Here is a 13,408-nt window from a genome sequence, read left to right on the forward strand (position 1 = left end):
TTTCTTCGAATTTTCTGAAAACAGAAAAAGAACCTAATTCTGCTGAATAAAGTAGCATTGTGTAAATGATCCATTTTTAATAATGATAATAAGGCTATAATAATTTTAATACATTGGAGTCATGTTACAATATTGACATATTTGCGTTTTGCAGCGTGACCCTCCGTTGTCCCAAGCAGAAATCATACGTTCTTTCAATATTCTTTAAATATCAACTACTATACACAATCAATTTACCTTACAGGATATGACATCACTCGTCCACATGTTGGCTTTTGGAAATATTGTAAAACGACTTACAGTAGTATGACAAAGTATCTGAACCTTTAGGAATTTCTCACATTTTTGCATAAAATCACCATGCCTCAAATATGATCTGAACCCTAACCCTTTGTCAAAATCACACAGATGAAAAAAACAGTGTCTGCTTTAACTAAAACCATCCCAACATTTATAGATTTTCATATTTTAATGACGATAGCAAGGGCGTAGGTTTGCATAGGGATGGTAGGGACATACAGTGGGGCAAATACGTATTTAGTGTTACTCCCAAATAATTCAACTTTGGTTTCATCAGTCCACAAAATATTTTGCCAAAACTTCTGTGGAGTGTCTAAGTGCATTTTTGCGAACATTAAACGAGCAAAAATGTTTTATTTTTTTAGACAGCAGTGGCTTCCTCTGTAGAGTCCTCCCGTGAACACCATTCTTGGCCATGGTTTTACATATAGTTGATGTGTGCACAGAGATATTGGACTGTGCCAGTGATTTCTGTAAGTCTTTAGCAGACACCTAGGGTTCTATTTTTTTACCTCTCTGAGTATTCTGCGCTGAACTCTTGGCTTCATCTTTGGTGGACAGCCACTCCTTGGGAGACAAGCAAAACTGCCAAGCTCTCCGAATTTGTAGACCACTTCTCTGACTGTTGATTGATGAACATCCAGACTTTTAGAGATGGTTTTGCATCCTTTCCCAGTCCTTGATCGCAGGTCTTCAGACAGCTCTTTTGACCGAGCCATGATGCACATCAGACAATGCTTCTCATCAAGACAATTCTTACCAGGTGTGTGTTTTATAGTGGGCAGCTTTAAATCTCTCATCAGTGACTGGGCACACACCCGACTTGAAATGTTTAATGTTAAAAATTGGTTTCAATTGCTCTTTAAGTCTCCTTAGGCAGAGGGTTCACTTACTTATTTTTCCCAGTTCTGTCATTGTTTGCATGCTATCCTTATTAAAATATGAAAACCTATTAATGTTTGGGTGGTTTTAGTTATAGCAGACACTGTATTTTCATCTGTGTGACTTTGACAAAATGGTGATTTTATGCAGAAACGTGAGAAATTCCAAAAGGTTCAGATACTTTTTCATGCTACTATAGTTGTATTACTTTTGAATTGTCTGCTTTCAAAGACACACGTCCTCAATGGCCGCAGATTGAGTACAAAGTACAGAGGAACCGCTACTGTTCATGCTAACATGAGTTTTTAGATGTTATCTGCGTTATCTCCAGCTGGGTCTGCAGATCTTGGTCGAGCGCTGCGATTGGCTGGATTTGTCTTTAGCTGGGACGGGGGAGTCCGGGGTCGTGACCCCAGTGTTGACAGACGTCCTGGCGCTCTGAGTCCTCTTAGGCATGGACGAGGAGGCGCGAGAGTGTCCTCTGATAGATGCTTCTGAAGGACATTTAGGGACGTTTGACCGTTGGTTGTTGGAGTGGGTTTGTCTCAAAGAGGAAGAAGCGGTGTTTCTAGCGAACCGTGGGGCAGGAGGAGGAGTGGCGGCGGTCCCACTGACAACAGTGCCGCCCCCGGTTGCTCGCAGGGAGGACCGACACATCTTCTCCCCGGGTGAACTCCGAGGACCGGGAGCTAGGCGGTCCTTTGGATCTCGAGCCCGGAGGTTGGAGGAAGGCTTCTCTCCTCGTTTGTCTTTAGCAGTCCTGGAGATAGGCACTACCCTCCTCATGCTTTGCTTTTCAGAAGAGTTAAGGGTGCGCACGCGTTTAGTCCGGGTAGCTTCGGACTTCTGAGGGGGATCCGCAAGGTAGACGCGAGGTGGCGAAGAAGGCGACGGTTGGCTGCTAACAGGCTCGGACCGGACCGGTGCGCTAATGGACGGTGTGTTCTTTGCTACCGGGTGTTCTGCTTCGCACAAGACGGTTATGCACCACGCAGTGTCCTTTGCCATCTCATCTGAAGCTAGCGATACAGCCGCGTTAGCACAGCTTGCGTCGTCAAAGGCCTTCGGTTCAGGGACTAGCGAGCATTTCTCCAGGATCGCCGCTACATTATCGCTAGCGTCGCGTGCGCGGTTGTCCGTTGCAGAGTTTTTGCGGAGGAGTGTCGTCGAAATCCCTCCGCCGACTGAAGAGAATTCCGCATTCCCGTGGCGCTCAAGATCGGAGACGGACAGCGTCAGCGTCGAGGACGGGTGCTGCGTCGGCGAAAGTCGGGAACGTCCCCGGAGAACGCGACGGCTGCCGGACCTGGGCGAGAGGAGCTCTAGTAGAGCGCCGGTGTCATCCTGGGGTGAGCCGGCTTGAGAGAGGTCCGTCTCGCTCCTGCAGTACAAGCCCATGGCGCCGGTGACCTGTGACGGCGCACAAATGAGACTGTTTTGCTAGCACTGTTTGAAATTTAGCACATTTTTACCTCCTCGCCACCAGCCCACGAATGTCTCTTCTGCTCCTCCAGCGCTTGTAAACGACGGCGCCGAGCCTGTTCTCTGGCTTCCTGTTCTTTATTCTCCTTCAATTCATAAAAATATTGTGTAAATAAACTCCCGACGCGCGAGTTTAGGAGCAGGCTTCGGTCTACCTTGACGGCGCGGCTGAACTTGCAACAGAAGGCGTGCAGGACGGCGAAGCACTCATCCGGGCGGAAGGTGTTGTCGTCCTCACAGAAGAAGTTCATCAGCTCGCCGGCTTCCTCGCTCAGCAGCCGACGGCCTCCTCGCAGCGAGCGCAGCCACCCCGTGGCGTCCCGAAGGAAGCCATCCAGCTGCCGGAGAAGTTCTCCGTCCGTCCGGATCTTCTCCTCTAGCGCGCGCGTGCGGGACGTCAACAGCTGCAATTCCGAGTCCAGGGTCTCCAAGGAGATCCTGCAGAAGATAAAACGCATTCACAAAAGTCCCGGCTACGAAAACTGTAAGGAGGAGACGCGGTTTGACCTAGAAGCTGCCTGAATGTGACTGAGCTTCAACGGGAAGTCCAACAACTCCTCCTCCTTCTTCTGTGCTTCCTGCAGAGAAGAAGTGAACACATCACGTGACATCCAATATTGATTGGTTGGTGGCAAATGAGAAAACATTAGATGTCTATCGCCGACAAAGGCAATCAATGGGTTAACGGTTTGCGTCTGCTGACCAGAGCCACAAAATGCAGCAGGTTCATTCCCGGTTTGTTGGCTTTGGTTTCGGCCAGAGACAAAAGCGAAGACAGCTTGAAGCCCGCCGCTTGACCGCCCTAAAACACATGCAAGACCGTTAACGTCATGCTGGTGGCGCCGATGCGGCAAGGGTCGAGGTCTCTCACGGCATCGAGGATGTTCCCGGCCTGCAGCACCAAGTGAAGGATGGCGTGCAGCTCCCGGCAGTTGAGAACCTCTGCAACACCATCGACACCTTGACCGTTAGTCAAACAAGTTTGAGGAAGAGTCGCAGAGACGGATGTCACCTTTGGTCGCGGTGCGAAGGACTCCGATGTGCCCCCTCAAGGCCTCGCACGCGCCGGGAATTTCCTCTTTGTACAGCATGCACTCCACACGCGTGGCGTAACTGAAAGACCGACAGACAGCAAACGGCGAATGTATTTTTGCCGCAAGCGTGAACATTAGAAATATACAGAAAAACTTGAAACAGCAATTTCTGGAGAAATTACTCTGGGGCTATGCTGCGTGGAGATACAGATCTTAGCCCCGCCTAGGTTGGTTTGGGGACATTTCGGGGACAATATCAGGTCACTTCCTTTTTACTTGGGCGCATTTGGAGGACACGTCCTGGTCATGGCAGGTGATTTGGGGACATTTGGGGGTGTGTCCTGGTCATATCAGGCCATTTGGAGACATTTGGGGGCGTGTCCTGGTCATATCAGGTCATTTGGGGGACATCTTCTGTCATAACAGGTCATTCGGGGACATTTGGGGGGCGTGTCCTGGTCATATCAGGTCATTTGGGGACATTTGGGGGGTGTCTCCTGTCATATCAGGTCCTTCGGGGACATTTGGGGGGCGTATCCTGGTCATATAAGGTCATTTGGAGACATTTGGGAGGCGAGTCCTGGTTATATCAGGTCATTTGCGGACATTTGGGGGGCGTGTCCTGGTTATATCAGGTCATTCGGGGACATTTGGGGGCGGCGTATCCTTGTCATATCAGGTCGTTTGGAGACATTTGGGGGCATCTCCTGGTCATAACAGGTCATTTGGGGGGCGTGTCCTGGTCATATTAGGTCATTTGGGACTTTTGAGGGGCGAGTCCTGGTTATATCAGATAATGTGAGGACATTTGGGGGCATGTCCTGGTCATATTAGGTCATTTGGGGACATTTGGGGGGGCGTATCTTGGGTATATCAGGTCATTTAGGGACATTTGGGGGCGTGTCCTATTGATATCTGCTCATTTGCTGTTGATTTGGGGACATTGTTTTTTTTTTGCCATTGAGTTATATGGAAAAAATTTGGACGTCCAAGGCCGTCAATGGCATCGACTCACGTATGCATAATTGGAATCCAAGTACATTGGAATCAATAGAATCGACATACACGGACGTCAACGACATTAAACAAAGTAAATGCCATTGGAAATGAATGGGAAATTTGGACACCCATGGCCGTCAATGGCATCGACTCACGTATGCGTAATAGGAATCCAAGTACTTTGGCATCAATCGAATACGAGTACATTGGCATCGATAGAATCGACATATATGGCCATCAATGGCATTATCCAAAGGATATGCCATTGGGAATGTATGGGAAATTTGGACGTCCATGGCCGTCAATGGCATCGCCCTCCAAATGTGTCAATGGAATCGGGGAAGTTTGGGGGACATGTCCTATTGATATCTGGCCATTTCCTTTTGATTTGAGGACATTGGCTTTTTTGCCATTGAAAAGGAATGGTAAAAAATTTGGACGTCCATGGCCGTCAATGGCTACGACTCACATAAATGGAATCAGAGCACATTGGCATCAATAGAATCGACATACATGGCCATCAATGTCATTAACTAAAGCACATTCCATTGGATGTCAATGGGAAATTTGGACGTCCATGGCCCATTAAAAATGAATGGGAAAGTTTTCGGCCTTTTCAAGGCAAAGCCCCAGTAATGAATTCAAAAGTAAATGGTGAGCAACAGACCTGGGGAGTTGAACCAGCAGGAAGAGGAAGGAGTCCGCCAACGACAGCTTGGACACGTCACCGCTGTACGCTTTCATCTTCTTCACCTTTTTCCAAACACAAATCGGGAATCAATCGTCGCCAATCATTCACGCCAGCGCGAATTTCTAACACGCGTACCTCTTCCGCTTCGGGCAGAAGCTTCATCAGCTCTCGTAGAGGCTCCGCCCCGTAAGGCTGACTGTTGCCACTGCGGATGTCGTCTACGATGGCCTGATTGGACCTGAATGACAACCCTCAACTCGCATGACGTTGAGTGTTTTACCCAAAATACTGTACATTGTTTACCTCTTGAACTGTTTGAGGAAGATGCCCATGTTCATGCTTCGCTTGGTATCCAAGATGGAGACCTACGGGAGAACGGGTAGATGTCGGGATCACGATTTTCTGTACTAGGGGGTGGGAACCTCCTGATATTATTTGCGATACAAGGCTCACGATGTCACACACCTGGTCCTTGGAGTCCCGTAGTGATCCACGGTTCCTTGCTCCCCAGGTAGGTGTGGCTCCAGCCACGTCCTGCTTCTGACCAAAGAGCTCTTCCACTGTGTCGGCGTCGATCCGGTAACGCTGCTGCGCTCGACCCTGCGTCCACAGGTTGGCGCGCCCCCGAACCTGCAAGCACACGGGCAAACGTCACGGACACGCGCCAACTACGAGGGGCGCTACCGTCCTACCTGCTCCTCCGGAATGGTCCTCCAAAAGAAACTTCTGAAGCGTTTGCTGCTGTTCGAGCCTCCCGCGATGAGCGAGGGGGGAGGCGGAAGTGGGGGAGGGGGCGGCGGCGGTGGCGTTCTGTTTTCATTGGCCATCGTGTGCATCCCTGTGGCAGGTTGGACCGCGGTGGCGACGAGGTCACCGAGGTCACCCCGCAGGCCAGTGGCAACCAATCATCTTGCTTTATCCAAAAAACACAAGTTGTGTGTTTTATGTGCTAACAGTTGATGAATAAACTCTCGCCTCAAAAACTTTCACTTCAAGAATTGCATTCTAAACTTTAAAAATCTGACAATTTTTGGGAAGCTTTCACTATATTTCATACTAGAAACTGCAATTTCTGGAGAAATTACTCTAGGGCTTTGCTGTGTGGAGATACAGATCTGAGCTATCAATAGAATGGACAAACATGCCCGTCAATGGGATTAAACAAAGTAAATGCCATTAGAAATGAATGGGAAATTTGGACGTCCACGGCTGTCAATGGCAGCACCCTCCATAAGCGTCAATGGAATCGGGTAAGTTTGGGGGACACGTCCTATTAATATCTGGTCATTTCCTGTTGATTTGTGGCAAGTTTTTTTTTTGCCATTGAAAATGAATGGAAAAAATTTTGGCCATCCATGGCCGTCAATGGCATTGACTTACATAGGCGTTAATGGGATCCAAGTACATCGGCATCAATAGAATGTTTAATGCCAATAATCAAGTTTCAGGGGAACTGCTAACAATTTTCAGTCTGGTTTTGTTGTGACGCTCAACACGCGCCGATTCGCCCGCGTTAACACCGTTAGCGCGTTGCGGAGGATGAAGAAAAAAAAAGCTTTTTGCATGTGGCGCCAAGAAGAACCCGACCGTCCGGTTTCAGACCACGAGTAAACGAAAGGCTTCTTTACATAAACTTGCAAATGACATGAAGGAGAAGTGAACACACGCAGCTCTAGTCTGTTATGCTAGCTTAAAATGAAAAGATGTTATGCAATGTTGCTCAACAATAAAATTGCTTAACTCATTAGCTGCTATTGACAGCGACCAGTGTGATTTTACCTAATTTCAATCTGAAAGCCAGTTAAATCTGTTGTTGTTCTTGTGGACACCAACTTTGAAGTCCTACTCCTCTGTCATCATTGACCCGATCGTCTTGAAACTCGCTAGCTATGTCCCACGGGCCAATATCTTTTGATTGTTGGAGCTTGATTTGTTCTTGTTTTATAACGGGGCTGATTAATTAATGGTAGAATTATAGTTAGGAGTTAGCCAGTAGCAAACAACCTACCGTATGTGTTGGAACTGTTTTGCATACAGTTAGCATTTATGCTTTACTTATTGTAGTTAGTCACCAGATAGGATAACTTTCCTTTGTCCTGGGCCATGTGGCCCCCATCTGGTCTGTATTCTATTCTATGTTCTATATTGCTTTCCTGCCCCCCCCCCTTTCCTATTTTTTGCCTCTGAATGAAGAGGGTTGCTATCACAGCAACTGGGGAAGCAGCTACCGATCTCCACAAAAGCTGCATCGACTCCTGTGTGTGTTTTTTTAGCCAAGCTAGGTGTACATTAACCTAGCTTCAAATCTAACAGTAGGTTAGGAATTTGCCAATAGAGGGCATGCTTGGATTGCACACAGACTTATTGTTGCCTGTAGGTTAACTCGTTGGCTGTCATTGACAGCAATAACAAAAAAAAAATGGATCTCCAGTGTAATTAACCTAATTTCTGTCTGAAGGTCAACATTCAGCTTGTTGTTGTTCCTGTGGACACCAGCATTGAAGTCCTATTTGTCTGTCATTAGCGAACCAATCGTCTTAAAACTTGCTAGCTATGTACCACGGGCCAGTATCTATCAATCACCTGAGACCGATTTCCTATTTTCTCAGTATCAGGGCTGCTTAATTACCTTCAGAATTATATTAAGAAGTTAGCCAGTAGAAGCCAATAGAGGGCATGCATGCACGGCACATGGACTTATTGTTGCCTTGAGGTTAAATCATTGGCTATCATTGATAGCAACGATGAAAAAAATGGATCACCAGTGTAATCAACCAAATTTCTATCTGAAGGTCAACATTTAGCTTGTTGTTGTTCTTGTGGACACCAATTTTGAAGTCCTACTCCTCAGTCATTAGCGAACCAATTGTCTTGAAACTTGCTAGCTATGTACCAGAGGCCATTTTCTATCAATCATCGGAGCCGAATTTGCCATCTTTTCCGTATTGGGGCTGTTTATCCAACTGCAGAAATATAGCTATGAGTTAGCCAGTAGAAAGCAACCTTCTGCAGGTTAGGAATTTGCCAATAGAGGGCATGCATGCACGGCACACAGACTTATTTGTGCCTGTGTTGCCTGTAGGTTAACTCGTTGTCTGTCATTGACAGCAATAACCAAAAAAATTGGATTTCCGGTGTAATTAACCTAATTTCTGTCTGAAGGTCAGCATTTAGCTTGTTGTTGTTCTTGTGGACATCAGCATTGAAGTCCTATTCGTCTGTCATTAGCGAACCAATCGTCTTGAAACTTGCTAGCTATGTACCATGAGCCAGTATCTATCAATCAGTGGGGGCCGATTTGTTATTTTTTTGTATCGGGGCAAGGGCCGGCCCAGGCCATTTGGGGGCCCTAAGCAAAATAATGCAAAGGGGCCCGTATTTTTGGCCCACCATTTCGTCACAGTATTCTGTGAAACCCATACGTCCATATTTTGTATATTAATCACATTTTGTTGCACTGTATACTTAAAACTTCTCCCCCCAAATGATTGTCAGTACTTACAGTAGATAGCGTCAAACCTTTTTCTAAAACAGGAAAGAAAGAAGTTAAGGAATAACTTCTTTTTTTTTAAGCTTGTAATCAAGTATCAAAACTCACAAAAGTCAAATAAAGCAAACTGTAGTAAAAAAAAACAAAAAAAAAACAATTGCCAGATTGGGGGCCCCCAAGTGGTCAGGGGCCCTAAGCAGCTGCATAGTCTGCGTATAGGTTGGGCCAGCCCAGATCGGGGCTGATTAATTTACTACAGAATTATAGTTAGCAGTTAGCCAGGAGAAGGCAACCTTCTGGAGGTTAGGAATTTGCCAATAGAGGGCATGCGTGCACAGCACATGGACTTATTGTTGCCTGCAGGTTAATGCATTGGCTGCCATTGACTGTGACAGACGTCCAATTCATTTGAAATGGCAGGGTGGAATGGAATGATTGGACGCTCCATGACAGGACTAAATAGAAAATAAAATTTAACACCCTTTACTTTTTATATCCGTTTTATCACCTTCACTCCCTTGCGAATACCCCAATAAAAGTCTCAATTGTGTGAAAAATCTCGGCTGTGAGTCTGCGACACCTCAAGGTGCTAACAAGGCCCCAATCCAGTCAGTTCTTTCTCTTGCACGAAGACATTGAAAATTCCATATTGTAAAAAGGTGAGTCATCGGCTGTTTTGCGTGCGACAGGTCAGACGAATTTACAGTGTCAATATTTGCCATGGTTCCGTCCGCGGAATCGGATTTGCCGTAACGTTCTCAAGTTACCGACGTGAATGCGAGCGGACGCCGTGTTCCCACCGAGCGGAAGAATCCTGTTAAACGAGCTTTTTTTTCTGACGAACCCCTCCTCTCCCCAACAGATTCAGTTTATCCATTCAGGTCAGTGCTGACTTTGCTAAAAGGTTAGTTGGACGCATCAAAATTAGGACAGCAGGGAGGCCCTAACTAGTTATGTTATTGTATGTTTGCATATATGCATGGAATGATGTCATGGGGGCGCCCCATCAAAAGCAATCAACAGGAGGCCCTACCCCAAAAAACACCCGCAAACAAGAAGTCGTTGTCACTGCTTTGGAATTCATTTTTCAATGTTTTGGGAATAAACTCCTACCTCAAAAACTTTCACACTAAGCAGACTTTAAGTAATTAGTTTAAAAAAAAAACAAAAAATAAAAGAAGCTTTAACGTTAGCAGCTAAATCCAAATTGCTAGGTCCTAATCAAAGTGGATCAGACATCTATAACTGTCAATGGCTACTTTTAGCATTATCAAAAAAGAAAATGACGCCCTCCGGTGGTAATGGTTTGTTATAGGGCTGCAGCTATCGATTGTTTTGGTAGTCAATTAATCTATGAACTAGTTAGAATAATTGGATAAGGAACATTTAACACGTTCCAGAATAAATTTTAGGAGATTGCACTTTTTAAAGAGCATTAAAAGTGAATACAAAATAAAATTCCCGAGTGTTTCTTCAGGATTTTCAGAATTGAACTTTCATTTCACAAAATACCTGAGCTTAGCCTAAAAGGGTATAAAAAATAATAATAAATGAGGATCGAACTACAACAAATGAACAATTGGGTAACTTGCATAGCAAAAGTTCGCTAGCTTAAATGCTATAAAATGCCAACTTTTTTTTTTTTTTTTAATGCCCTTAACACATCGTTCAACCACATATTCCAACGACAAAAAAAAAGGCTAAATATACCTATAAACTAAATTACGAATGCATAAAAAAAAAAAAAAAAAACTTACCTTATGTTGGTCTTAACAGGGAGCCGCTTGATTCAACCATGTTAAATGAGTTAAGTCATATTCACTGTTGCCATTAGAGGTCAGTGTATTATCCACCAGAATCAATAAAACTACCGTAATTTTCGGACTATCCGCCGCTACTTTTTCCCTTCCTTTTGAATCCTGCAGTTTATTGCTGCTTATTTGTTGATTTATTTGGGTGACTTGACTGCGGCGTTGAAAGACCATCATATTTATGACATGACACTATAATGGCCATTACTGAATGCTTATAACAGATGTAATTAACTGCTACCCGGCAAATTATGTCTCCAACTCCATTTATGTCCAGCTCGGATATTTTACATCCATTCAAAAGTGAGATCATTTGCCGGATAACGCTAAATGACATCTATTATAAACATTAATTAATGTTCAGGACAGTGTCATGTCATATTTATGATTGTCTAATGAGTCTTATGGCACCACTGTCAAATAAAATGTTACCAAATACCATAACTACCAATTAATGAAACAACTGGAACAGTAACTGAAGAAAAAATTAGCACAGAACTTGAATTTTGATTGTTATTTACATCTGTAGCACTGCAATGCATGCTAGGAGGCAAGTTGGAAAACAACAGTGTTGACAGCAGGTGGCAGCAGAGGTTGACTCCCCCCCCCCAAGGGAGCAGTGATAGCTAAATGAAGCTTTGCAGCCAATTGGGTCAAAGCTTCACTGTGGTTCATTAGGTCTTATGGCAGTCTTATGACGCCACTATCAAATAAAGTGTTGCCTATTAACCCAAACAAATATGCCACACTGGACTACAAGTCGCAGGATTCAAAATGAAGCAAAAAAAGAAGCGGCTTATAGTCAGAAAATTACGGTAATGCAAATAAGGTTGCTTAAAAGTTGGTGGGGAGAATTTGAGCATAATTTGGACGTTAACAGCCGTCAATGGCAAAGCCTGACTTGGGTGCCAGTTGAATGTTAATGCGCTGTCATGTAAAGTGTGTGGTCAAAAATCACAGCCATACGTTTTTCTGCCATTTAAAATAAATGGAAAATTTGGACGTGCATGGCCGTCAATGGCATGGATGTGCATGCTCTGCAAAAAAGCCATATACAAAAAAAAGCCAAATACTATAAAAAAGGCAAATAACAAAACCAATTTTGCCACATGGCAGAACCAATTTTGCCACATGGCCAAAAAAAAAATGCCACATGGCATAGTCCATTTTGCCACATTGCAAAAAATTGCCACATAGCAAAAAAAAAAAAAAAAAAAAAAAAAAAAGCCACATGGCAAAATCCATTTTGCGACATGGCAAAAAAAATGCCACATGGCAAAATGAATTTTGCCAAAAAGCAAAAAAATGCCACATGGCAAAATCCGTTTTGCCACATGGCAAAATCCATTTTGCCACATGGCAAAAAAAATGCCACACGGTAAAATCAATTTTGCCAAAAAGCAAAAAAATGCCACATGGCAAAATCCATTTTTACATAGCAAAATAAATAAATAAATAAAAAATGACACATGGCAAAATCCATGTTGCCACATGGCAAAAAAATGCCACATGGCAAAATCCATTTTGCCACATAACAAATACCACTTTCATTCTCGGCCCTGCTGATTATTTCTGCAGTTACTGTCCCAGTTGTTTCATTAATTGCTAGTTAAGGTATTTGGTAACACTTTATTTGACAGTGGCGCCATACGACTGCCATAATTATGACTTGACACTGTCATGAGCATTAATGAACGCATATGACAGATGTCATTTAGTGTCATCCGGCAAATGATCTCACTTTTGAGTAAATGTAAAAGATCCGAGCAGGACATAAATGGAGTTAGTGACTAAATTTTCCATGTGACACTTCATGACAAAATTTGATTCCAAGCTTTTTTCCTTATCGAATTACTCAAGTTAATTGTTGCAGCACTAGTTTGTTATACCCCTCCACCAGTATTTATTCGAAGACAGATTATTCCATGATCATTCGAAAACGGATTAGACATCTAGAGCAGTCAATGGCAGCCAATGAGTCCATCATTAAAGGGTTAACTATTTAGATTGTGACCCAGAAAAACTTCTTGAAAAGGGTAAAGAAGGCAAACTGCTCACCTTATGTTCACTGGTCACAATTGAACAAAAACAGCCTCAGGGTTCAACCAATATTAGTAGAACCACGCAGATGAATGGCAGGTGTAGCGGGCTTCCCAAACGCCGCAAAACGACGGCACTAACACGCCGACCTCGAGAGGCGTCAAGATACGTCCAATTTGCCAATTGAGTCTCGCACAGCAGTTGACCGGTGCACACCTCACGTCAGAACCGAGTTGCTTCTGCGCAGGTATCCGCCGATGTGAGCTTGCGCGTCTTCCAGCCGGGAGGTAAAAGGTCGACAACTGCGCATGCGCGCGCACTCGACGCTTGTTTGCCCAAGAACTCTGCATATGTATGGTAAAGATAAGACTCGCGCGCGCCCCACCCCTTTACAAGAAATATGTCACCTTGAAGAACTGGTCAAATTATTCATTAGAAATGAATATTTGAAAGAAGGCAAAAAGGAATTTTACTGTAAAGCCAACGCCGCACCTGGTTGTAGAACTGCGACCACCAGAGGGCATCCAAGAGGCATTAACATGAGCCAGGGCCAGTACCGTTTTATTTTCTAAATACTGTAGAAACTGCAATTTTTGGAGAAATACCTACAAGTATAATACTACATATACATATAATATATTTATTATTTTATATTATATATATATATATAAAATACATT

General features: G+C 44.3%; 1 protein-coding gene across 1 annotated transcript; it reads right to left on the bottom strand.

Moving 5' to 3' along the window:
* Positions 1-41: 41 nt before the first annotated feature.
* On the bottom strand, positions 42-13,128 carry LOC130928879 (FH2 domain-containing protein 1-like). The gene is made up of 13 exons (XM_057855674.1): positions 12,748-13,128; positions 6,081-6,301; positions 5,854-6,018; positions 5,692-5,753; positions 5,524-5,626; positions 5,365-5,450; positions 3,677-3,777; positions 3,536-3,606; positions 3,368-3,466; positions 3,172-3,242; positions 2,820-3,102; positions 2,655-2,750; positions 42-2,592 (listed from the first exon to the last, which is right to left on the bottom strand). Exons 2-13 carry the CDS (start codon positions 6,222-6,224, stop codon positions 1,504-1,506), a joined length of 2,370 nt encoding a protein of 789 aa, XP_057711657.1. The 5' UTR covers positions 6,225-6,301; positions 12,748-13,128; the 3' UTR covers positions 42-1,503.
* Between the last annotated feature and the right edge of the window lie 280 nt (positions 13,129-13,408).

This window comes from Corythoichthys intestinalis, chromosome 13 (assembly GCF_030265065.1).
Source record: "Corythoichthys intestinalis isolate RoL2023-P3 chromosome 13, ASM3026506v1, whole genome shotgun sequence".
NCBI classification, from domain to species: Eukaryota; Metazoa; Chordata; class Actinopteri; order Syngnathiformes; family Syngnathidae; genus Corythoichthys; species Corythoichthys intestinalis.

Excerpts from the sequence above, each read along its gene's own strand:
- LOC130928879 (XM_057855674.1), bottom strand. The coding sequence starts at position 6,224 with ATGCACACGATGGCCAATGAAAACAGAACGCCACCGCCGCCGCCCCCT. Across the intron at positions 5,451-5,523 it reads TTCTGCCCGAAGCGGAAGAG|GTGAAGAAGATGAAAGCGTA; the intron begins GTACGCGTGTTA and ends GTTTGGAAAAAG. Across the intron at positions 3,607-3,676 it reads CCTTCGCACCGCGACCAAAG|AGGTTCTCAACTGCCGGGAG; the intron begins GTGACATCCGTC and ends ATGGTGTTGCAG.